We start from the raw sequence: 25,654 nt of genomic DNA on the forward strand, positions 1-25,654 counted from the left end.
AGTCGGTTAAGCATCTGCCTTCGGCTCAGGTTATGATCTCAGGGTCCTGGGATCGAGCCCCGAGTCGGGCTCCTTGCTCAGCAGGGAGTCTGCTTCTCCCTCTCCCTCTGCCTCTTCCCCTGCTTGTGCTCTCTCTCTCTGTTTCTCTGTCTCAAATCATTAAATAAAATCTTTAAAATAATTTTTTTTCACATCACAAAATATTCTCCTGGGTTTTTCTAAGCACTTAAAAACAGACAAACCATTCTTAGTTCGTGGGCAGTGAGAAAACAGGCAGCAAGCGAGCTTTGGCCTGTGAGCCGTGGCTTTCTGACCCCTGACCTAGACTATTGAGTATCAGGAAGGCAGAGACCGTGCTTGTTATATATATATATTTTTTTTATTAAGTTTTTTTTTGTTTGTTTTGTTTTTTTGTTTTTTTGAGTAGGCGAGGGGCAGAAAGAGAGAATCGCAAGCAGGCTCTACGCCGAGCACGGAGCCCAACATGGGGCTCAATCTCACGATCCTGAGACCATGACCTGAGCCAGATGCTTAACCAATTGAGCCACCCAGCCCCCCCTTTAATTAAGTTTTTTATTTTATTTCCAGTCGAGTCAACATATAGGGTTATATTAGTTTCGGGTGCATCACCCTTCCTCCTCTTGTGATGACCTGAATCGATAAAATGCCCGAGTGATGAGATGAAGTGAAGGGAATTGACGTGGGTGCTGTGATGTAATGTTAGGCTACTATTGACCCCTCCCCCTGCTTGTGCTCTCTCTCTCTCTCTCTCAAATAAATCAAGTCTTAAAAAAAAAAAAAGAAAGAAGACAGACACAAAAGACCACATAACACGTTATTCCGCCTACGTGAAATATCCAGACTGGGCAAATCCATAGGGACAGAAAGTAAATTAGTGCTTGCCAAGGGCTGTGACAGGTGGGATGGGATGTAACGACTTCGTGGGTACAGGGGTTTGGGCTAGGAGTAGAGAGAATGTTCTAGAACGAGATAGCGGTGAAGGTTGTCCAACATTGTCCTGAATGATGCTGAACTGTACACTTAAAAACGGTTAAAATGATATATTTTGTGTCCTGTGTACTTTCCCACTATAAAACAAAGCAACACTGTAGTAATTAGCAGTTGCTCCCCACTCACCCCCAGGGCCCTCCCACAGTCCCAGCCAACCACTAATCTACTTCCTGTCTTAACAGCAGCTTCATTTTTAACCACAGGGCAGAGCCTGGCCCTTGGTAAGTTCTGCCTAAGCTGGTGCTGCTGTTCTTGCCATGATTATCGTTTGTGTCCAACCAAAGGCAGGCCTTCGGGGAGCTTTCAGCACTCACGGTGGCTGGAGATGGGAGGAACCCTTCCCAGCGTGGGTACTGGCTTCTCAAATCCAGTCGGATCTGGGGTTTTCTTGTTCCCTGCCTTTTCCCGTTAGAGGAAATCCCAGCGCAGCCCCTTCCATTGAAAAGCCACATGTTGCAGCCTCGTGTGCCAGAGATGGCTCACAGATGAGTTTCCTTTACCCACAGTGTTTTATTTTATTTTGTTTTTTCATCTCAAGATTGGGAGATGTCCCTAAAATGGGAAAACCTGTAACCTCCCAGTTGCTGCAAGTATTCAGCTGGGGCAGCGGTAAACGGGATGCGGTTTCACTTTTCCCAAAATTGTTTCAGCTGCTCCTGGCCTCTGGAAATCACTCCCCCTTTTAATCCCCCCACACATCCTTTTCTCACTCTTGCTCCGCCAGCCCTTCCAACACCGTTGTGATAAATCCCCTGCATTAAATTCCCACTGTTTGAAATACCGAGAGCAGCTTTTCTTCAGACTCCACGGCTCTGCGGAGCTCAGCTTCTGTGTGAGGAACTCTGTTCCAGGCAGAGCCCAGCTGAAGAGGGAACAGGATGAGGGCTGGTTGTTCTGACTTCCACCACCGAGGAAGAATTCTAGGAACACAGAATGTTTTTTTCAACCCTGCCTACTCAGGCTGATCTGGGACACAGCCTTGTTCCAGGGTGCATAAGTGATGGCGGCAGCGGGGGGGTGGTGGTGCTGCTGAGCCTATGAGTGGAAGAGGGGAACCCACTGTCTTAGTCTGTTCAGGCTTCATTAACAAAATACCACAGGCTGGGGGGCTTAGACAACAGACATTTATATATTTTCTCACCGTTCTGGAGGCTGGGAAGTCCAAGATCAAGGAGCCAACAGATTTGGTTCCCGGTGAGGTCCCACTTCCTGGTTTGTAGACGGCTACCTTCTCACGGTGTGCTCATATGAGAGAGAGAGAGAGAGAACCCTGGTGTCTCTCTTATTCTAAGGACACCAATCCCATCTGGGGGTCCCTGCTCTCATGACCTCATCTAAACCGAATTACCTCCCAAAGGCCCCACCTCCAACTACCATCACGTTGGGGGCTAGGGCTTCAACACATGAATTTGGGCGGGGTGGGAGGTGGGGCATAAACCTTCAACCCGTAACACTCAAGCAGGCAGAAAGTGATGATAATGACGTTCTTATTTTTCCGATGTGCCATTTTCTAGGTGCCAGACAGTGAGTGCATCTCACTGATCACGCTCCTGAGTCGTGTGTCAGCGATCTCTTGCTGGGTTACAAATCGGCCCAAGACTTGTGGTTTAGAATAATGGCAGCAAGCATTTCTTATATTTCTCGGGGTCTGTGGGCAGGAAGTCAGAAGCAGCCCATCAAGGCAGCGCCAGCTTTGGGTCTCTCCTGAGGCTGCAGTCAGGTAGTGGGGGAGCTAATCAGGAGGGCAAGCCCATATTCAAGAGCACGGGGATATTAGGATCTGCTTTCTTACACGAGGACTGTAAAGAATCTGTGAACACGTTCTAAAATCCTCACAAAGAGGCACGATTTTTATGCCCATCTTACAGATGAGCAAACTGAGGCCCAGAGAAGTGAAGTAACCTGCCGGACGTCACGCAGCCTGGGATTCACATCCAAGCGGTGTGGCTGCAGAGCCCACCTCCCATGGAACCTCACCTTATCTGGCACCTCTACCTGGGGCCATGCTGAGCGCAGCTCTTCTAAGGAAGGGTGAGGACAGCAAGGAATGACTGCATGGATGTCTATACACTGTTGAAAGAAAATGCTCGAAAGTCTGCCAGTAAAATTGAGCTCCCCTGGCCTGCCTTTTTGCCTGTGATGCTGACAATGAAATTCAGACCGAGCTCTTTAAAATGCAAGACTCCGACTGTTAACAAAGGGAGTATTACAAAGTGACTATAAGGTCTTTTTAACAAAAATCATTTTTAAAATGGAATAAAGAGGTGAAGGTTTTCTCTCTTCTCTGCAGTTACTCACAGACATACTATTTTGCATAATCAAGCCTATCTAAAAAAAAAAAAAAAAAAGCTGCGTCCTAAGGTAACAGACGGAGGACATTCCCAGGAATGCGTATCTTGTCTTCCTATGCGGTCCCGAGGCTCGGGTCCTTGACACCAACCTGGTCTGCTCACTGAAGACTGCCCTTGAAAGGACCATTTTGAACAAGAGAGTCTTGTGAGAGTCTCCTAGAAATTGTTGCTATCTCTTGAGAAAAATAACCTCCCGGAGAAGCCCGTAATTCTGATTGGTTGTCTTCTTTGATCATTTGTTGCCATGGTGATAACATCATCTTTCTATTATTAAAAGCAATAAATGCTTGTAGGGTTTGGTTTTTTTTTCCCCCTTTCTCTCTTTGTCAGAAAAGGATCGTTGCACATTTCTCCCACAAACGTAATGGAAATAAAAGCCTGTGATTCTGCTTGATTTCTTATTTTTAACAAAGACATTGAGAGTCCCGTGTCCTTTAAATACACGGAAGCCCTTGGTCCTGAGAACAGTCAGATCTGCACAAAAGCTGCGGTGAGCTGTGGTCTTGACTTCACCAGAGCGCCCACTGGTGGGAGACAAGAGAACAACAGGGCTGGCTCTTAGGACACCCCTTCCCTCCCTTCCCTCCCTTCCTCTCTGGGCGGCTCACCACCACCACCCACCTGGCCAGGCTTGCGGTGGAGGCCAGGGGGGCCAGAGATGCCTGGGGATTCTGCAGGGTGTGGGGGAATACTCCCTCCCGCCCTCAGCACACACTACGGACGTTAACTCTATGCCGGGCACCGCGCTTTGCCCTCTATACCATCCTCACCGCAACCCCTTAAGGAGGGAATTCTGCCCTCTCCCCTTCCTGTAGATGAGGACTCCAAAAACAGAGAGGTTAAGTCTCTTGCCCAAGGTCACACAGCCAGAAACTGGAGGAGCCATGAGTTAAGTAAACCCAGGTCTCTCTGACTCTAGGCAGAGAAATTCAGCATAAACCAAGTGTGGTGGGACCCAGAGGGCTTCTAATCTTCTCTCAAGAGAGGCTATTGGGTACTGACTAGGTTTGTCAGCAAGAGGCTTTCAACTATACATAATGGTCATGGTAAATCCTGGCTCATAGTTACTGAGCTCTTGCCCCGTGCTACCTTCTTAGCCAAGCACTTGAGATGTATAATCTCACTAAATCCTCCTGGCAATTTTAGGGAGAAATATTATTCGTGTGCCAATTTCACAGAAGAGGAGCCGGAGGGTCAGAGAGGCCCACTCCATTGCTGAAGTTCTCACGCCCGGGAAGTACTGGGACCAGGGTTATGAACTCATGTCTGCCTGGCTCCGAAGTCTCTACTCTTCTGCAAAACACGATTTAGGAAGAGAGGCAGGATTTGGATATGAGGTTGGCCCTGACTCAGTGCCACAAGTACTTTCTGGGCCCAGGCTAGAGCCGTGCAACTTTCTGATTTAGCTGCTTTGGGGGCTTTCTTCCAGTTATCTGTTGCTGCATTAGAAATCGCCCCTGGAACCTGGTGGCTTACAACCACCAGTATTTATTTTACTCATAAACCAGCAACTTGGAGAAGACAGTGACAGTTCTTTGTTCCACGTGGTGTCAGCCGGAGAGCATCGGAATCTGGTCTCAGGGTGGCGTGCTCCTGCTACCTGTCTTTCGGGAGCTGGGCTGGAGCTGAGGGCTTGGGGCTTCGCCTCCTCTCCTCGTGGGGCCCTTCCCTCTGGCTCCTTGAACTTCCTCGCAGCACGGCAGCCAGATGGCAAGAGAACAAGACCGAAGCATGTGGCGCTTTCATGAGCTAGCTCTGGGACCATGTGCCTTTGCTTCTACTTTGCTCCTCAAGGCGGTCACCAAGGTCCACGCAGGTCCCACCGGAGAGGACACCAGCCCCACCTCTTCATGCCGGAGTGGCAAGGCTCTAGAAGGGTGTGTGGGATGAGCCTCATTGCCATGGCCACCTTTGGAAAATAAATTCTGGCATACTTTTTAAAGGCAGTGCTGGGTAGGGGTGCTTAGTTGGCTCAGTCACTGGAGTGTGCGAATCTTGATCTCGGGGTCGTGAGTTCGAGCCCCACACTGGGTGTAAGGATTATTTAAAAATAAAATCTTAAAAAAATAAAAATCAATACAAATTTTAAAAATAAAATAAAGGCAGGGTTGGTTAGAGTGAAAGGCCCCCCTCAGTCTCTCCTTACCCCCTCTCTGGGAGGAATATGGGAGGCTGAATCCCCGGCATAGCCTTGGCCTTGGAGCTCTAGGAGTACAAGAATCTAAGAGTCGGGGGTGCCTGGGTGGCTCAGTCGGTTAAACGTCTGACTCTTGATTCTGGTTCAGGTCATGATCTCAGAGTTGTGGGATTGAGCCCCTCATCGGGCTCCGTGCTCAGCACAGAGTCTGCTTGTCCCTCTCCCTCTACTTCTCCCCCCTGTTCATATTCTTTCTCTCTCAAATAAATAAATGAAATCTCTTTAAAAAAAAGAATCTAAGAGTTGTTTGGGGGACAGAAAGTGTCATTTGGGGAGAGGGTATCTCTTTGGGAAAGCTATGTAAGGATCCCTAGGCTGGACCTGCCTTATGTTGGGTGACTTACCAAAAACCTCTGGATAACTCAATGGGTAATTCTGGAGACAGAATAGCACCAAGCCCAAGGTCTCAGGCTTTGGGGCCAAACAGGCTAGTGTCCAAATCCCAGCACTGTCTGTGTATCCTTGGTCCATTGCAACCTCAGATTCCTCATCTGTAAAATGGGAATCAAAAGACTATCCAACAGGGGGTCAGGTGAAGCCTGCAGAACCGGGTGTATGGACCAGGGTGGGATTCACAACAAGACCCAGAATTGGCGTGGCTGGCAGATGCCTCCAGCCCGCTGTCGCCGGCACCTATTTCCATCAGTGCCAGAGCCGCTCCCTGCCCCTGGGGGCACACAGGCTGCTACAACTGGGTCACCCAGGCTCACAGTCCCTGTCCCCATCGGAACTGCCCACAAGCTGGGACTGGCACAATGTGAACGGAATAAACTACATCAGTATAACCCAGAACAACACATGCCCCAAGGCAGAACACACAGTGAGCTCACCGAGTACAAAACCGATCTCTCCAGAGAGCTGGCGTCTGTGACACCCTTTCTAGAAAGGAATAGCAGGGAGCGGAAGTCTGTGCAAAGGGTTCCGTGCACGGCAGTCTAAAGGTCACAGACATGCATGGGGAGCCCTGGAGGCATCTTTGCTGAACATAGTCCCTGCCACTTGCGCACGGGGAGAGGGGGTCATAAAGGGATTGAGATTAGGCTGTCCTACATTTCTGGGTGGAAAAGATCTGATGAGGGTTACGATTTCCATAAGGACGGAAAGGCACTAACGAGAGCCCTGACTCTGAAGAGCTCTGTACATCCGAGGACCCTGTGGTTTAGACTGGCTGGTTCTGGAGTAGCGGTCTGTGCAAAATTGAGGTCCTTTGAAGTTAGTAGATGAAAGTTTGGTGAGAACTGATAGGTACACAGTGTTGGAGTATCTCCCCTCAGATTACTTACTAATTCCAAAAGAAAAGAGAGTAACTACAGAAACATCACCATCACCAGTAACAGAGTAAACTGGCATCAACTGCCTCCTGATAAGGGGCACTGAGGACACGGAGTTATTTCTAGGATATTTCTTTTTTTAAAAAAAATGTATCAGCTGGATCTGGTCATGAGAAGACATCAGGGAAACCCCAAATGATGGGCATGGTACAAAGTAACTAACATAAAAATTTCAAAACTGTCAATTTCATAAAACACAAAGAAGGACTGAGGAACTGCTCCAGACTAAAGCAATGGGGCAGTTAAACAGAATAGGTGCTTCTGGCTGGAAAGAAAAAGAAAGAAAGAGAGAAAGAGAGAAAGGAAGGAAGGAAGGAAGGAAGGAAGGAAGGAAGGAAGGAAGGAAGGAAGTTTCTTTTCCTATAAAAAACAGGTGTTGGCACAATCGATAAACTTTGAAGAGATCATTATATTGGTGTTGAATTTTCTGATTTTGATCATTGTACTATGATTCGATAGGTGAAATGTCTTTGTTCTTAGGAAATTCACATTTAAGTATCTAGAGGTAAAGTGGCCATGAGGTCTGATCATGTGACCCATTTGGGGCCAGTGAAACTTGAAAGGATTTGGGAGCAAGGTTTATTTTCTCTGATAAAAACAAACAAACAAACAAAACCAGAAGAGCCCATAGCCTTTCCATCCTGACTTGGGTTACTGTCCTGGGAAGTAATGTCTGGAGCTATGGCAGCCACTTTGCAACCATGAAGCAAAGACCCTGAAAATTGAAAATATTGAGGATATCAGACCAGAGGCAGAAAAAGCATCTGGGTCCTTCGTTACACCATCGAGCTACTGAACCAGTCCTGAGCTGCCCCTGCCTCCTGATCTTCTATTATATGAGACACTTTTTTTAAAATGAAAACTTAATAGGATACAAAAATTACAGATAGGTGACCAATTGTGATCATTTAAGGATACATGGAGCAATCACGAAAATAGAATGCAAAGAGGTAGAGTTAGAAAACAACCATCAATAGCAATGAGCACACTCAGAGCCCAGATCTGCTTGCTAACATTCTCCAATAAAAGGAGGCTCCTTGGAGAAATGGCTGATTCTAGGACTGGAGCAAGAAATGTACAAAGTGAGCCTGGGATATCTTATAGTGCCAGAAAGTAAAGAAGAGCTAACACACACACACACACACACACACACACACACACAAAATGAGTGGATGCCAAAGGGACACGGGAGGCAACCGAAAGAGCTCCCAGTATTCAAAGCTGGGGCAATTTGAGCAACAAAATAAATAATATACTATTGTATTATAAGCCAGAGTATAAAATAAATATCCACAAGTCTGCAGTGATATAAATAAAGTGATTGAATAAGTAAACAAATAGGGGAGAATATACAGATTTCTTGGGTGGACTATATGTTCTAAAAATGTACATAGATATTACCTCTCAAAGAGATGGAGCGTAACTCTCTACTTCTTAGGCATAGACTATGCAGAGTGACTTCCTTCCAAAGAATACAGTGTGGGGAGGGAGGGGAAAAACAGTAACTTTATGGGGGAGAAATTTGATGAACCAACATGTCAGCCAGGCGCTCATCAAGGTTAATATCAACAGTGATAAATCAGGTACTGTTCCTACGATGTGATGAGAATGACCGTAATCTCAGTCTCGTCATGAGAAAAACATCAGACAAACACCACCCCAGGGCTGTTCTACAAAAGGCCTGACCAGTACTCCTCAAAACTGTCAAGGTAATCAGAACCGAGAAAATCTAAGACATTGCCACAGCCCAAAGGAGGCTAATGACATGATGAGTAAAAGTGATATGATCCTGTAACAGAAAAAGGACATTAGATAAACACCAAAAACTGGATTTTGGTTACTAATAATATATCAATATTGGTTCATTCCTTGTGACAAATGTACCATATTCCTGTAAAATCAGTAATAGAGGAAACTGGGTGTGGGGTATGTGGGAACTCTCTGTACTCTTTGCAACTTTTCTGTAATCTTAAACTATCCTAAAATACAAAGTTCTTAAAAATACAGAGGGAAGAATGAGATACTAAAAAATACACAATTAACCTAAAAGAAGACAAAAAAATAGGAACAAATAGCTGATGGATCAAATAGAAAGTGCAGAGAAGCTGGTAAACTTCAAACTATGATAAATTGCATTAAATATAAATAAACTAAACACTCTGATAAAAATACAGAGATTGTCAGACTGGATAAAAAAGCAAGACCCAGCTATATGCTGTCCACAAGAAACATACTCTAAATATAAAGATAGGGTCACATCAAAAGCAAAAGGGTAGAAAAAAATATACCATGCAAACAGAAAATATAAGAACCTGCAGTGTTTACATTGAGAGCAAACCAAGAGGACTTTAAAATAAGGAATAATACCAAAAATAAAGAGGGTCACTTCATACTTATGAAATCATTTGTCAGGAAGACGTAACAATCATGAATGTAGATGTACCGAATAACAGAGTTTCAAAATACATGAAGCAAACTTTGACAGGTCTAGAGGGGAAAATAGACAAATTCACAATCACAGCTGGAAGTGTTAACACTGCCCTCTCAGTAGTTGCTAGAATAAGCAGTCAAAAAACAGTAAAGACAGGGGCGCCTGGGTGGCACAGCGGTTAAGCATCTGCCTTCGGCTCAGGGCGTGATCCCAGCGTTATGGGATCGAGCCCCACATCAGGCTCCTCCGCTATGAGCCTGCTTCTTCCTCTCCCACTCCCCCTGCTTGTGTTCCCTCTCTCGCCGGCTGTTTCTATCTCTGTCGAATAAATAAATAAAATCTTTAAAAAAAAACAGTAAAGACATAGAAGACTTCAGCAAAACCATCACCCAATTTTACCTAATTGACATTTATAGACTACCCCACACAACCACCACATTCTTTCCAAGTGCCCATAGAATATTAACCAATATATACCATATATTGGTGGCCCATAAAACAAGTCTCAATAAAGTTCAAAGGACTGACGAGTATATTCTCTGATCATCATGGAATTAAATTAGAAATCAATGATAAGAGAGACGCCTGCATGGCTCAGTTGGTTAAGCATCCGCCTTTGGCTCAGGTCATGATCCCAGGGTCCTGGAATCGAGTCCCACATCGGGCTCCTTGCTCAGCGAGGAACCTGCTTCTCCCTCTGCTGCTGCTCCCTCTGGTTGTGCTCTCTCTCTCACACACAACAAATAAATAAATAAAATCTTAGAAAAAAAATCAATGACAAGATACATGGGAAACCCCCAAATATTTGAAAATTACACCCAATAATAAATAATCTAGAGATCAAAGAAGAAATCACAAGGGAATTTAGGAAGTGTCTTGAACTCGATAAAATTAAAATGCAACATGCCAAAATTGGGAGGATGCAGCTAAAGTGGTGCTTAGAGGGAAATTTAATTTTAAATGCTTCTCTTAGACAAAAACCTACCATGGATTGAAAGCATAGTGTAGTAGTTACGAGCATGGAACCTGAAACCAATCCGTGTGGTTTGTATACTGTTTCTACTACCACCTAGCTGTATGACCTTAGGCAAATAACTTCTCTGTGCCTCAGTTTCTTCATCTTTGGAATCGAGATTATAATAGTACCTACTTCACAGGGTGACTATGTGGATTTAATTAATGTTGTATCTTCAGAGCAGGGGTGACAATAGAAATATAACGCAAGCCACGTACGTGTGTTGTATTAAGTTTTCTAGGAGTCACATTAAAAAAGTAAAACAAGGGGCACCTGGGTGGCTCAGTTGGTTGAGCATCTGCCTTCGGCTCAGGTCATGATCCCAGGGTCCTGGGATCGAGCCCCATGTCTGGCTCCCGGCTCAGCAGGGCATCTGCTTCTGCATCTCCCTCTGCCCGTCCCCCCCGCTCACATGTGCTCTTTCTCTCAAATGAATAAAAAAAATCTTTAAAAAAAAAAAAAGTAAAACAAAACACATGAAAGTAAATGTAATAATATATCTTATTTAACCCAATATGTTCAAAATAATATATTTTCATTATGTAGCAGTAACCCCATTTCAAGAGATCAATGACTAGGTGTGGCTAGTGACTACGATATTGGACACAGAGCTCTGAAGTACTTGAACAGTCCTGGGCACATTGGAAATGCTTTATGTGTTTGTCAAATAAATATCAAGGAAGATGGGGTGCCTGGCTGGCTCAGTTGGAGAAGCATGGGACTCTTGATCTTGGGGGTGTGAATTTGAGCCCCATGTTGGGTGTAGAGATTACTTAAAAATAAGCCCTTTACAAAAATAAATAAAAACAAAAGCTCCCCTTCCCCTACATCTTAAAAAAAAAAAAAAAGACTAAGTTCTGCTTCTGAAATGTTTGTTTCAGTATTTATATTCATATGTAAAATGCATCTATTAATTATATATACATATATATTAATTATACAGCTGGGTTATTACGTAAATCTAGTTCTTATTATGAACCTCATTCCAAAAAGCTTGAAAGTGACTGATCAGGATATATATAAGGGGCGCCTGGGTGGCGCAGTTGTTAAGCGTCTGCCTTCGGCTCAGGGCGTGATCCCAAGGTCCTGGGATCGAGCCCCACATCAGGCTCCTCCGCTGGGAGCCTGCTTCTTCCTCTCCCACTCCCCCTGCTTGTGTTCCCTCTCTCTCTGGCTGTCTCTCTCTCTGTCAAATAAATAAATAAAATCTTTAAAAAAAAAAAAAAAGGAGACATATAAGAGTAGAATTGCTAGGTTTTAGCAAATGTGCACGTTTGACTTGCCTATAGCGATTGTCAAATGACTCTCCGTTACCAAGACCATGGATGGCATGGTCATCAAATTCTGCTTCCCGTGTCTTCTTCTGGGGCACATGAGAAAATACACTTCCCCAGCCCCCACCAGTGACATGGGACCACGTGGCTGGTTCTGGACAATGACATGTGAGCTGAAGCGAGAGGTGTCACTTCCGGACTGAGTCCATGAAAACTCCCCAGGAGATCCCCCAATCTCTCTCTTCCCCAGCTGTGACAACGTAGAGACCTTGGGGAGATAGGAAAGAGCCCAGGTTAGTGAGTCACCACATGGAAGACAGCTGTCCTGCAGAGCAGCTGAGACCCACAGTACACTACGTGAGGGAGAAAGAAACTTTAATTGTGTTAACTGAGATTGTCGTAGTTCTTACCGCACTAAAACCTCGTCTAACATGATACACTCACTAGAGTGATTCTATTAACATAGACTCCCACCAACAGTGTAGGAGTTTCCATCTCCTCGTTTTTCTTTCTTTATTCAAAACACATTTCTTGGGCACCTACTACATTCCTGGCTTTAGTTTGGACACTGCAGATAACAACAGTGAGCACAAAAGACTGGTCTATCTAACCTCATGGAGCTTAAATGCCAGTGGAAGATTTAAACTGTAAAAAGAGGGGCGCCTGGGTGGCTCAGTCGTTAAGCGTCTGCCTTCGGCTCAGGGCGTGATCCCGGCGTTATGGGATCGAGCCCCACATCAGGCTCCTCCGCTATGAGCCTGCTTCTTCCTCTCCCACTCCCCCTGCTTGTGTTCCCTCTCTCGCTGGCTGTCTCTATCTCTGTCAAATAAATAAATAAAATCTTTAAAAAAAAAACAACTGCAAAAAGAATAACATGATCTCATCTTTGAGAAGGTGGTCACTCCTATGAAAAGCCATAAAGCCAGGTAAAGGAGATCGGGAGCATTGGGTTACAATTTTATTTTATTTTATTTTATTTTTTTAAAGATTTTATTTATTTGACAGAGATAGAGACAGCCAGCGAGAGAGGGAACACAAGCAGGGGGAGTGGGAGAGGAAGAAGCAGGCTCATAGCGGAGGAGCCTGATGTGGGGCTCGATCCCAGATCGCCGGGATCACGCCCTGAGCCGAAGGCAGACGCTTAACCTCTGTGCCACCCAGGTGCCCCTGGGTTACAATTTTAAATGGGACCATCAAGAACATGTCATTTGCTAGAATTTTTTTAATAGTCTGCATGCCCAAGGGGGACTTGAACTCAAGATCCTGAGATCAAGAGTCACATGTCTACTGACCGAGCCAGCCAGGAGCCCTGAGAATGTGTCATTTGAAGAAAGACGTGAAGCTAAGGAAAAGTGAAGCCCTGTGGCTACTGTGAGGAGAGCATCTGAAGAAGAGGAAATAATACAAAGGCCCTGAGGCAGGAGCTGGACACAAGTGTGCAAGGAACAGCAAAGAGGCCAGTGCGGCTGGAACAGACAGAGTGAGGGGGAGAGCACCGGGAGGCGAGGTCAAAGAAATCACAAGGTCACCAGATTGTGGCGTGGGTCCACTGGACTCAGTGTGAAAATCAATAAAAGGAAACCTCACTTAAAACAAGGTCAGGAGGCCAAAAGGGGGAGCTCCCACTCTCTCCAACCGCAGACGCCAACAGGAAGAGAGTACTTTGCATTCCCAGCAGGCAGAAGCTTACCTCAGGACAGTAGCAGGAAGGAAGTAAGATTCTCTTCTGCCCAGCAACAGCCCAGCCAATGAGAGTGGTCACAACTCAGCCAATCAACAGCCTCTATGCTTCAAACTTCCAGGTTACTCCAATGAACTTTTGGTTGATAACAACCCTTCGCCAACCTTCCCCCCTTCTCTGTAAGTGCTTCTCTCCTTTGTTCACAGGCTGTGTCTAAACGCAAGGAAGATTGGGGAATGTGGTTTTTATCTGGGGGTGGCAATGCGCCCAGCTATACTTCTATTACTCTGGAAGAGAGGGAGAATGGATAATCGAAGATAAATACTATCTCTCCCACTGGTAGTGTAATGGTGTTTAGGAGTGTGGGCTTTTCGGTTATATTGCTTGGGTTCAAATCCTGACTGTACATCTTCCTGTGTGACCTGTATGGCAAGCCACTTCGATTCTTTTCTTGGTCAAGCCTTCATATCTTTCTGGTCTCATCTAATTCCAGTGGCAGTACAACAGTTTCATCAAATGAAGAAAGAATTAAGTAACAAATCCATAGAGAGGCTGAGAATTAAATGAGCTAATGCACACAAAGTGCTTGGAACAGTGCGTGGAACAGAGTAAAACCTCAAAGACGTTAGTGGTAGTATATTTACGATTTCATAACCCCAAGTAATTCAGGAGTTAAGATCTGCCTGGTAGAAATTCAGAGTCATGAGAAAGAAAGAGTCAGAGAGAAGGAGGAGAGAGCATGAGCCTACCTTCATTTCACTTACTTGTTCCGCAAATGTTGACTGGGGTCCTTGGCCTTCTGTTTCAGGGTCAGTGCTGATGACCAAGACAGGGTTCAGCCCAGATCATATCCATCAGGTATTCTTTGGATGCAAGTGATAAAAACTGAACTCAAACTAGTTTGGGATAAGAGGGAAATTGTAATAGTTCGTGTACTCAAAGTCCTGACATGTGGTGTGCACCCGGCCTCAAGAGTACTGGAACCAGGGAAGTGAATACCAACAGGACTCTCCCTCCATCTCTTATTTGCTTCTTCCTGGTCTCAGTTTTAGTCTCTCCTCCAGGAGTGGGAAAATGGCCACAGACAGTGCTGGACCTATTCCTTCAAAGCCTCACCACCCATAAAGAAAAGACTTCTTTCATTTAAGATTTTATTTTTAAGTAACCTCTACACCCAACGTGGGGCTTGAACTCACAACCCCAAGATCAAGAGTCATATGCTCTCCTGACTGAACAAGCCAGGCGCCCCTGTAAAGGAAATGCTTCTTGCCCCCAGACTCCAGATCCAAAAACCCAGGGGAGGAACTAAGGATTGGCCCAGCTTGACTCACTTGCCCATTCCTCAGCCAATGGGGGGGGGGGCACATAAAGGAATGGCAGCTCCTGTTCTAATCGAAACAAGGTTGTTTCTGAGCTCCAGTAAACAGTTTTCAGCTAACCCTCGCATTCTTTTTCCTCCTATGGCTGGAACCTTGGAACGAGAAGTGCAAGAATCAGGTGGGTCTAGGAGATACCAGGAGAATGGTTGGGAAGTATGGTCTCCCCAGCCCAGCCAAACACAGGTCCCTGCATACAGCAGGCGCCCCATCGATGCTTATTGAATGAATGAATGAATGAATGAATGAATGAGTGCCCTGTTCCCAGAGGCTGTCCTGTGACAGCCCCAGTTTCAAAGACTCTGAGCTGATCAAGCGTGAATGGGGATAAGGGTCCCGCACACCTGTGGAGTGCGTCTCAGGGCGCAGACACCTGCCCCCACAGGTGGAACCTTTGCTCGAAAAGCAGAACCTTGAAGACCCCGCCACCTCGTAGGGCCCAGTTGGGGGCGGGGCTTCCAGACCCCAGCATTTTGGATTGCACCATCTTCCATCTGTTAGAGGGGAGACCCGAGATAATCCTTTGCATCTTCCGCCAGCACTTTTACCAATCCCTGGCCACAAGACGATGTATTTGCATCTCTAACAGCCACACAGCTTCTCCCTTGGCCTCGTTACACCTCACGGCTCCCCGCAGCCACACATTTCAGGCTTCCCCACCGCCACCACGCAGTGGCTTGCCCCAGTTTGACGCATTGCAGGGAAGGCCGGACCAATCGGCACCGCGCTCTCATTTCCGCCATGGCCCGGGCCCAATAGCGGCGCGGCTCACACAGGGACGCGTCACGCGCCGCCGAGAGGTGCCCCTCCGCCCAGGAGGCAAGTGGAGAGGACGCGGGGCGGGGGGCGGAGCGCGCTGCGACGGAAAGTAGTCCCGCGGCGGGTGCGCGCGCGCGCGCGCGGCAGGAGGCAAAGCCCAGCTCTGTGTGGGGCGGGAGCGAGAGATCCACGGGCCCGTCGATGCGGCGTGGGGCGCGGAGGGATCCGCGGGAGCCGCAGTGCGGCGGGGCGCGGGCTGGGCGGGGCGGGGCCGGGCGAGGCGGGGCGCGCGCGCGGCGGCCGTTGAAGGACCGTTGGGGCGGGCGGCGGCGGCGCGCGCTGCGGGCAGTGAGTGTGGAGGCGCGGACGCGCGGCGGAGCTCGAGCTGCTGCAGCTGCTGCCGCCGCCGGAGGAACCTTGATCCCCGCGCTCCGGACACCCCGGCCTCGCCATGGTGAGTGAGGCTGGGGGCCGCCCAGGCTGAGGGCTCTGAGGCGGGCAGCGGGGCAGGACTCCTGAGAGGACGAGTGGACCCAGCGTAGGGGGTGTCGGGGCCCCGGCGAGCGCCCCTGGACCCCTCTCGGCCCCTCTGTCGGGGCAATTCGAACCCAGAGCGGGACGTTTGGATCCCAGAAGAGGGTTAGGGGCTCTAACAGCGACTTTTAATACCAGGTGGGGTGTTTAGACCACAAAATGGGCACCCGAGCTCTCAAAGGGGGCATCTGAACCCGGGATGGGGCATCTGGACCCTCAAGGGGGCGTTTGGACCCCAAAAAGGGCTTTTGGACTCAGGGTGGGGCGTTGGGTCTCTGAGGTGGGGTGTTTGGACCCCTTGGGGGGGTGAGGTAAGAAGCATTGGCCGGGGAAGGGGGTATTTGGGCCCTAATGAAGACTTTGGGTCCTAAAAGGATGCGGGGAAGGGAGATTAGAGGAAGGCCAGGCTGCCGGGGAGCTCCTGAGAGGGGGCCGTGTGTAGCTGGACCTGGGTGGGGAGAGGGGCAGGGATGGGGGCGACCTGTGAAGATCAGACCCTGGAGGGGAGGGGGGGCTCTCGGAAGACCAGCATTGCAGAGGAAGGAGGAGGAGGGTGAGGTGCAAGCTTAGGGGAGGAAGAGCCTGGGGTGGGTGGCAGTGGAGGTTAGAAGATGCTCTGGGAGCCTGCAGGGAATGAAAAGGATTGGGGTCGGGGAGGTGGTTAAGAGGGAATGGCGAGACTGGTGCTTGCCAGTGGTGGGGGAGCAGGAGGCCTCGTGGTTGATTTGGGGGGCGGCCAGAAAAGATTCTGAGGTTACTAGTGGGTTGAGGCTGTTGAACTAGGGAGGTTGGTTTTCATGGGAGGGGGCTGGGGCAGAGTGTTGTGTTGGGTCCATGAGAAGGTGGGGGTAAGAGAGGGAGCCTGGCTTGGGTGGTGGGAGGTGAGGTGGATGGAGGCCTTGGGGGGGGGTGTTGGAGGAGAAAATGAATGGCAGCCAAGGTGGGCCTAGATTTGGAGGTGGATGTGGGCAGCTCCCTGCAAGTCTCCAGGGAAGGACCAGGACAAAGACTGTTGAGTCTAGATGGGGAGTGGGCTGCAGAGGCCGAAGGGAGTGGCCATACGGTCCCCCTTCCCCAGGAAGAATGGGGCTGGGCAGGAGGCACCCCGGCAGTGGGAGCAGGTGGGCGGAGTTGTTCGGGCCCCTATGGCGCACTGAAGCCGCATGAAATGGGGGTGGGGGACCAAAGTTTGGGATGCATCAAATGAGCCAGCCTTTTGAGCCTGGACTCTCAACCCCTCGCTGCCCCTTTCAGACCGAGAGAGCTGCTTTTTCCAAACAGGAGTGCTGGTTTTCTTGTGGCCTCCAGCTCCCTGCACTGCTCTGCATCTCCTCACTTGTGCCAAATGACAGTGCAGTACAGTGTGGCGTCGGTGACAATCGGCCGCCTGTTCCCGTGGCGTCGGGGTGGGGGCTGCAGCGCTTGAATAGAGAGTACCTCCAGAGGGACCCCGTCATCTGCCCGAGGGCCACTTGTTCCGTTCGGGGCCCTCACTGAGTGCTTCTGTTAATTCACACAGCTGGAGCTTTGAGAGAAAACCAGCAGACTAGTCCTTTCCTGCTCCCTGCCACCCACAACACCCACAGCCCCCCCAGGCTCGGCTTCGGAACCGTGCGCAGCCCTCCTCCCTGGCAAGGCTGGGGAGGACAGGCAGCCGCCGCTGCGTATCAGATCTCCTACTTGCTGACACAGACCCGGTGGCTCCTCTTGCCGCTACCCCGTCCCCCCCCCCCCGCAGCACCTCGCTCAGGGGGCCCTCAAGCACTTCCTGGCCCATGCCAGGGGGCCCCCCACCTCCCAAATAAGACCTGAGCTTTGGCCCCAGCTCGTTTCTCTTCCCACTTGTAATCAGCAAGGTGTGGGTGGGACGAGTCCCGGGTAACCGGCCTTGGACTTTGGCCTGAGCGCTGTGGCTCCTCCTTGGCCCGGGTGAGGGGCCCTGGCCTTGGTTTCTGATCTCATCTAACACTGCTCTCTGGCATTGGCTGGGGGCTGGGTCAGGGCAGAGAAATAATACCCTCTTCCCTCCCCCACCCCAGGGTTTTTTTTCTCGTCCGGCCCCTTGCTGGAGCCGAAGATGAGGGATAGTGAAGCAGGAGAGCAGCTCGGTTATTTGGGAGACAATTTTTGTGAAAGCATAAAATCTTCCTCTCTGGAAAGGGAAGAAATCCGGAGAAGGGGTTCCCTAGCGATGACAGTTTCTTGGGTGCCCGGTTCCGTGGGCAGCAGCTATGCTGTGAGGTCTATAGCCTGGAGCCCGTACCTTCGCTTCACCACACGGTGCGGGGGGAGGGTCTCCTAACCGGGAGGGAGGGTGTCTGACGGCTCTCCGGGCAGAGCCACGCCTATTTGCAGCAGCCCCGTCACCCGCTGTGGCATACCTCATCGCTGCCTTCCAGCCTGGAGGCCGGGAGTGGCAGCCACAGGCCTTCAGAGCCCCTCCTGGGCGTGCGGGGCAACCTGTCCCAGCCCCTGACGGGGCTGCCCAAAGGGGGGAACAGTTGGGCTTGTTGCGGAGGGGGGCGGGAGGGGCCAGGCTGGCTCCTTCCATTCCGGGCCAGGCGAAGAGAAGGAGCAACAGATGGAAAGGCAGCCCTCCTCCCCAGGCCGCTCCTCTGCCCTCGGTCCTTCCTCTTCCCTCTCCCCTGGCATTGCCTGGCCTCGGTAACCAGAAGCCCATCCTGTCTTCTCACTTTCCCCCAGCCGCTTCCTCGGGTGTCAGGACCAGGCTTCTCTGCCCGGGGGAGCCAAGGGAAGCAGCCAGAGCAGGGGGCTCGCGGGCCGGAGCTCCCGGGTTGGCATTTAGAGCCTGGCAACCCCACGTCTTTTTTGAAGGCAATGCAGAAGTGTCTCCATTTGGCCTCCTAACCTTCCCTTTAGACTTTGGACTTTTCCAGAATGTGCGTGTATGGTGTTTTTCCTTCTCTACCTTCCTCCTTCCCTCCTCCCTTAGCCATCTCTCCTCTGTCATCATCATTTTGATTTCCCCTCCCCTTCTGCCTTTTTGGGGCTTGGCCTCAAGTTCCTTTTCCCTTCGATTCAAAAAAAAAAAAAAAAATGGTAAAGGGCACTTCAGACCAGTTCTTCTGTGACCAGTTCTTAGTATTTGGGACGGGGTGGAGGTGGGAGGGTCACGGCTAGCTTCCAGTGGAAGCTCTGGAACCACCGTGCAGACAGTTTGCACTAGTTTTGAGGGCTCTCGGCCTCAAGGCTAGAGCCCTGCTGTGGACGTGGAGCCCCTTTCCCCCCATTGTGAAAGGACATAAAGGAGGGGGTGGTTGTCTGGGCATCTGGCAGGGTGGTGCTCTCCTGGCAGCACTTGCAGAAACCGAGGCAAATTCATGTATTTGCTGCCCGAAGCTAACTGTTAGGCCTCAGCCCACCCCCCCAGCTCCTCCAGAGGACAGCAGTGCAGAAAAGGCTAGTCTGGGCCTCTCCCCTACCCCACCCCCAAACCCCGCATGCAGCAAGGGCTGCCTGCCACCGACTGGCCATTCCCCAGAGTGGCCGGGGCTGGAAAGGGTTAAAAACTGCAGTGAAGCTGGGGATGCTGACTTCAGTCCTACAGCCTTTGCGGCCATTGCTGCTGCTCACTGCAGTCCCCTCCTGGACATTGGCCCTTCCCGCCCCAAAGAAACAGAACAGAACAGAACGGTGCCCTGGGCCTGCCCTGTGCGCAGGGAAGTGGAGCGGCTGCCTCTGGCCTGACCAGGGTTCTTTCGAGTACCCAGAGCAATTCAGAGCTACCAGTTAGGACACTTTTCACCAGCTGCGTCCACTGTGCTTGGACTTAGTGCCTCCAAATAGGTGACACAGAAACTAGCAAAGAGCCCCAGACATCTTCCCTCTGTCCTACCCAAGGACTGGCCTGCTTCAGTTTGGAGCCTTCTAGAGCTGCTTGATTAGGCCTCTAGGGCAACTACTCCCTTCACTCAGCCTCTGGGGCTCTCGGCGGCAGCGCCGACACTGAGACACGGACCCGTGCTGTGCCAGCGTGGCTGGGCTGGGGCTGGGGCAGGATGTCCTCCTCCCACTGTGGCTCCCAACCACTAGGTCAAGCTTGGAAGCCCTTGGGTCTGGGCAATTTAATCGGGCCCCGTGGCAGGCAGGCCTGGATTTCTGGTCCATTTTAGTTAGTCCTCAGCTTCCTGAATCACCAGACTTCTCCCAGAACCTGGCTCTCCTGCAGACCCTGCCCTTGGCATGCACCTCCTTTGCCCAGGTGCATGGGATGCCCTGTGGAGCCGGCCTCACCAGAGGGGCCTGGGCTGAGCCAGCAGGATGTGCGGACCATGGCTGGTGAGCCCGGTGACTGACTCTCTCCTTCTTGCTTTTCCAGGCTGACCAGCTGACTGAGGAGCAGATCGCAGGTGAGCTTGCCTACCCTCCTCTTCCTCGTCCTGCCTTGCGAAGGCCTCTGCATCCCCAGCCAAGTCGTACTCCGGCCAGGAGTAGCATCTGACAGAGGAACTCGTGTGGCCCCTACCTCAGTTAATGCTGGGCCTTATGCTTAGAATGTTGGGAACCGTGGCTAAGAGCACACTGTACCCCAGTAACACCAAACCCCCATGGTCCTGAGACAGGCATTTACCAGATGCCAGAACCGTGTTCCTGTCCTGGCCATGGGTCATCGGGGGTCTTTTATTGCTCAGTGGCTGCAGGGTGAAGCCGGCTCTGTCCCAGCTTCTGCCAGTTGGGCTCCAAAGGTGAGCCTCCCCGCGGGGCTGCAGAGCTCCCGTCCCACTGTAGGAGCCGCCCAGGAGGTGGCTCGTCACTCCCACCTCTGCACTTGCCTGTGCTTTGCACTCCCCTTTGCACGTGCTCGCAGTCACTTTCCTCTGCCAGAAATGACTCTCCCCCAGCTCCTAGCATGAGCGGCTCCTTCCCGAGCTCTGGGCCTCCACTTAGATGTCATCTTGGGAGAGGCCTTCCCTAACTCCCCAGCCCAGACAGACGGCCTCCCTTTACCCTCTGTCCCATCATTCTGTGTATTTCCTTCGTAGCCTTTCTCGCTACCCGGAAGTCTTTTATGCCTTCACCTGCTGTGTCTCCTGTCACTAGATGTGAGCTCCTTGAGTTGGGGGCTTTGTTTTTGTTGGTCCCTGCTGTACCTTCAGTGCCCAGAATAGAGCAGGTGCTAAATTTTTGTTGGCCAAATAAATGAATAAAGGAATGGTCGTATATCCCCCAGTAAGCCAAAAGAAATCTTGGAATCCCATCTAATTCATTTTTCTAGCCACCTGGGCCCTCCACCCCAGAAAGGTCACCACCGCAGAACTGTTCTGTGACTCAGTGGGCTTCTCAGTCTCCCTCTTCCAAGACCGTGAGCTGCTGAGGACAGAAACCAGCTCTCGGTTCCTCTCCGTAGTCATGGGCCAGCACAGAGCAGACAGGAAGGATTCACAGAGAGGGCCCCAGGCCCCAGCAGCTACCCCAACCCCAGCTTTGCTGTCAGGTCCACAGGCTGCGTGATAAGTATTGAATGCCCTGCATCTGAAGCGGGAGGATGCAGAAGTGGACTTGCCTTCTCTCCTTTCCTCCCCTCCCCCACCCCCCAGCGCACAGTCACACCTCCAGTTTCTAAACTTTGGCCCCCAGTGGCCATGGAGACCCACCAAGGAAAGCTGGAGAACCACCTCGTTGTCCAGTGATGATGAGCTCAGGGTGCCCCCATGACCCTCTCCCTGCCGTCCACAAGAACAACAAGGCTTCAGCACAAGGAGGTGCCCGCATCCCCAAGGAGACTCCTCTCCCTGCGGCCGGGAGGCTCGGGGACACAGCTTCTCGGCTGTGTGCGTGTCTCCCGCTGCACCTGCCACCCACACCCCAACTCTGCCCTTATGTGACACAAACACAAACTACACGCTCCACCCTGTCCCCATTAGCAAACTGTCCACCACCTCGCCCCAGCCCACACTCTCTGGGAATAGGCTGCCAGGCATCTGTTCTCTGAGGGTTTGGGGGTAGGGAGCACCAGGTGCCAAAATGGGCCCAGTGGGAGGGCAGCAGCCACGTGCTTCTCTCCCCGCGCCTGATGCGTCCCCAGCTGTGGCCTTCCCACTCAGCGCCACTAGCTCTTCATCCTGGCTTGGCAGCCGGCCCCTCTCTTCCCATCCCCCCCACCCCACGCGCCGTCCATCAGCCGCGCTCTGCTGCGAGCACCCCACGCTCCACCGCACACGGCCGCTCGGCTCCTCCTCCGGAAGCCGGCAGCTTCGGCTCGGGGGGCCTGGGCCGCGAGTACCCCCGAAGGGATTCTGCCGGCTCCCCTCCCCTTCCCAGCCAGGTGACCTTGGCGGGCAGACCTCAGATGGAGATTTCTCTCGACTCTTGCCCACTCCATGACATTAGTCCATTTCATCATTTGAGGGAGAGGCCGAAGCCAGGGGCCAGCAAGAAATGTAGAATTCTCTAAGGACAGCCGTCAGCCTGTTCCCCTCTGTCCTCACTGGGCTAGGTTGGCCAGACAGGTAGCTTTCCTTGACACAATGGAGGTGCTTAATAAATGTTGACTGAAGGAAGGGGTCTGCCCTGAGCACCGAAGTGAGGGGCCCGGACTGGCAGTCTTGTTCTGGCTCCTTCCTGTAGGCCGCCCTTGGCTTTCTTTCACAGAGGGCTTTCCCGGTGGTCCTTGACCTCTGATTCGTTCCCTCTCTTACCCCAGAGTTCAAGGAGGCCTTCTCCCTCTTTGACAAGGATGGAGATGGCACCATCACCACCAAGGAGTTGGGGACAGTGATGAGATCCCTGGGCCAGAACCCCACCGAAGCAGAGCTGCAGGACATGATCAATGAGGTGGATGCAGATGGTGAGCCCCCCGGAGCGGGTGGGCAGCCCCATTCTTGGTCGCATCTTGTGACCACCGGGAGCCTTCCTCAGGGCGATGGATGAGCCTGTTACCTCCTCTGCCAGGGCTCTGGGGTGGTGTCCCAGGGTCCAGGCCGAGAGCATTCCTGACTCCCTTCCCCGCCTTCCAGGGAACGGGACCATTGACTTCCCGGAGTTCCTGACCATGATGGCCAGAAAGATGAAGGATACAGACAGCGAGGAGGAGATCCGAGAGGCGTTCCGTGTCTTTGACAAGGTAGGCAGTCGTTTGCCAGAGTGGCTCAGGGATTCGGGCGGAGGGACAGCACGGGTGGGGCCCCGGGACGCCCAGCACAGCCGGAGCCGCCGAGTCACCACTTCTCTGAGGCCTGGGTCCGAGTGCCAGCTCCGCCACCAGCTTGCCCTGCAACCTCAGGAGGCCCCCTTCCCCTGCCGAGCGAGGGTGACTGACAGTCCCTGCCCTGCCGCCTCTCCCGCTGCCCCCGCCCCACGGAGTCTCAAGCTCAGAGCCTTTCCCTGTCCCCGCGCCCAGGACGGCAACGGCTACATCAGCGCTGCCGAGCTGCGTCACGTAATGACGAACCTGGGCGAGAAGCTGACCGACGAGGAGGTGGATGAGATGATCAGAGAGGCCGACATCGACGGAGACGGCCAGGTCAATTATGAAGGTGAGCGGCCGCCGGGGGCCCCGTCTCCGGAGTAGGCGCGAGTCGCGGCGTCAGGAGCGAGCCCCAGGTCCCCCACGTCAGGGAGGGCCGCTGGCTCGGCCGGCCCGCCTGCTGACCTGCTGCTCCTCTGTTTCGCTTCACAGAGTTTGTACAGATGATGACTGCCAAGTGAAGGCCCGTGGGCAGCTGGCGATGCCCGTTCTCGTGATCTCTCTCTTCTCGCGCGCGCGCTCTCTTCCACACTCCCCTGCGTTCCCCGGTTCTAGCAAACACCAGTTGATTGACTGAGAATCTGATAAAGCAACAAAAGATTTGTCCCAAGCTGCATGATTGCTCTTTCTCCCTCCTTGAGTCTCCTCCCATGCCCCTCATCTCTTCCTTTTGCCCTCCCCCCTTCCGTTCACATCTTCCAAGGCCTGATGCATTCATAAGATGAGGCCCCCTTCCCCTAGGGGCCTCTGCCCTCCTCCTTCAGCCCGGGTGGCTCTCCTCTGTTTCGGTTTGTTCCCTTTCGTGTGTCATCTTATTTTGGGTGCTGGGGTGGCTGCCAGCCCTGTCCCAGGACCTGCTAGGGAGGGGAGGGGGCCTCGCCCACGCAGGAGAGCATGCCTTTTGCTGTTGCATGCAACCAGCCCTGTGATTCTGTGTGCACATCCCAGCAGCCTTTTGGGGCAGGGGTGCCAAGAGAGGCATTCCAGAAGGACTGGGGGGAATTGAGGAGTTCGGGTGCGGACTGGATGTATGGTCCAGGACGGGGTCGAGGGGCAAGGGAGTCTTGGAAGCTGGCATTCTTTTTTACCACTGGAGGGGGCCGACTCACAGAAGGGGACGGAGAGAGTGGACACCACTCAGGTCCCACTGGCTGCTATTCTGACACCATCTGATCGACTTCTGAGGTCGAGCTGGGTGGGGGCAGCTCGGCTGGCCCCTCTGCCAGTTGTACATGCCCGTGTTTCTGACGCGATCTCGAGCTGTTCTGTAAATACCTGGTGCTAACGTCCCGTGCCGCTCCGCCGTGGTGCGCGCGCCCGCCCGCGCCGAGGTCCCCTCGCCGGAACGGATGTGGGGATGTGGCTTTGTCGTGTACAGGTTCTCCTTTGGTTTTTTTCTTTATGCCCCTTCAAACTGATCCTGTCAAAAACCACCCCGGGCTAGCTGAAGGGTGGGGAGAGGGAAGATGAGCCCCGCCACGCTCTGGAGAGAACATACCTGCAATAAACAGTCTTGTGGGCTAGCTGCCCGGGGGACTGGCGGCCGAGGGCAGCTCTGCTCCCTGGCCAGCCGGCCCCTCCCGCTTCTCCGTGGTGACTTGGTTGGCTCCTTAACACCTGTGCTGTCTCTGTGCCCTCTCTCCCCTTGCCCACCTGCCTGCCCCCACACTCCCCCCTCCCCCCCCCCAGCGGAGAGCATGATCCGTGACCTTGCTTCTGATTTTCGCCTCTGGGACAAGTAAGTCAATGTGGGCAGTTCGGTCGTCTGGATTTTTCTTTTCCTTTTTCTGTTCATTTCATCTTGCCCCATCCCCCACCCCCACCCAGGTTGTTCAAGTGGCTTCTGCTGGGACCTGCCCAGCTTTGAGAATCTCCTCATCCACCCTGTGGCACCCAGCCTCTGGGGGAGGGGAGGGGAGGGATGGGCCGTAGTGGGAGACCCAGCCAAGAGCTGAGGGTAAGGGCAGGTAGGCGTGAGGCTGTGGACATTTTCGGAGTGTTTTGGTTTGGGTTTTGGTTTTCTTTTCTTTTTTCTTTTTTTTTTTTTTAAACCGGGCAATATTGTGTTCAGTTCAAGCTGTGAAGAAAAATATATATCAATGTTTTCCAATAAAATACAGTGACTACCTGACGTGGCTCTTCCCATCTTGTCTCTGTTTCTGGGCCTGCTCCCCTCGTGGGCCCTGCAGCTCCGCCCGGGGAGAGCCTTCCCTCCGTGCGCACTGCAGAGCCTCGTCCTGGTCACGGCAGCCGAGAGGGGACGTCTGAGCCGGAGTTGTGATCCCAGCCACATCTCATGGTTCCTGAGGGCGGGACACTGATCTGGCCGTGCAGCCCATCAGCTTGGTGGCACGGGAGCTGGGAGGCCAGCCCCGCCCCAGCGTCCATCCCGTGAATGAGCGCGCCATGAGGCCTGGCCGGGCCTGGGGCCGGTCCGGGGCCCTGAGAGCAGCCCGCTGAGCTGAGGCCTGCAGGCTGAGCACTCGC

The 25,654-nt window shown here is 51.9% G+C and overlaps 1 protein-coding gene across 1 annotated transcript; it reads left to right on the forward strand.

The window, feature by feature from the left end:
- Nucleotides 1–15,710: 15,710 nt before the first annotated feature.
- CALM3 (calmodulin 3) lies at nucleotides 15,711–23,777 on the forward strand. The gene is made up of 6 exons (XM_040634200.1): nucleotides 15,711–15,880; nucleotides 20,300–20,330; nucleotides 22,625–22,768; nucleotides 22,938–23,044; nucleotides 23,321–23,456; nucleotides 23,600–23,777. Exons 1-6 carry the CDS (start codon nucleotides 15,878–15,880, stop codon nucleotides 23,626–23,628), a joined length of 450 nt encoding a protein of 149 aa, XP_040490134.1. The 5' UTR covers nucleotides 15,711–15,877; the 3' UTR covers nucleotides 23,629–23,777.
- The last annotated feature ends 1,877 nt before the right edge of the window (nucleotides 23,778–25,654 follow it).

Source organism: Ursus maritimus, unplaced genomic scaffold (assembly GCF_017311325.1).
Source record: "Ursus maritimus isolate PB19 unplaced genomic scaffold, ASM1731132v1 scaffold_19, whole genome shotgun sequence".
NCBI classification, from domain to species: Eukaryota; Metazoa; Chordata; class Mammalia; order Carnivora; family Ursidae; genus Ursus; species Ursus maritimus.

What these genes read in the sequence shown, in the direction of transcription:
- CALM3 (XM_040634200.1), top strand. An exon ending in CAATGAGGTGGATGCAGATG is followed by an intron (nt 22,769 to 22,937) that starts GTGAGCCCCCCG and finishes CCCGCCTTCCAG; the next exon opens with GGAACGGGACCATTGACTTC. An exon ending in CGGCCAGGTCAATTATGAAG is followed by an intron (nt 23,457 to 23,599) that starts GTGAGCGGCCGC and finishes TTCGCTTCACAG; the next exon opens with AGTTTGTACAGATGATGACT.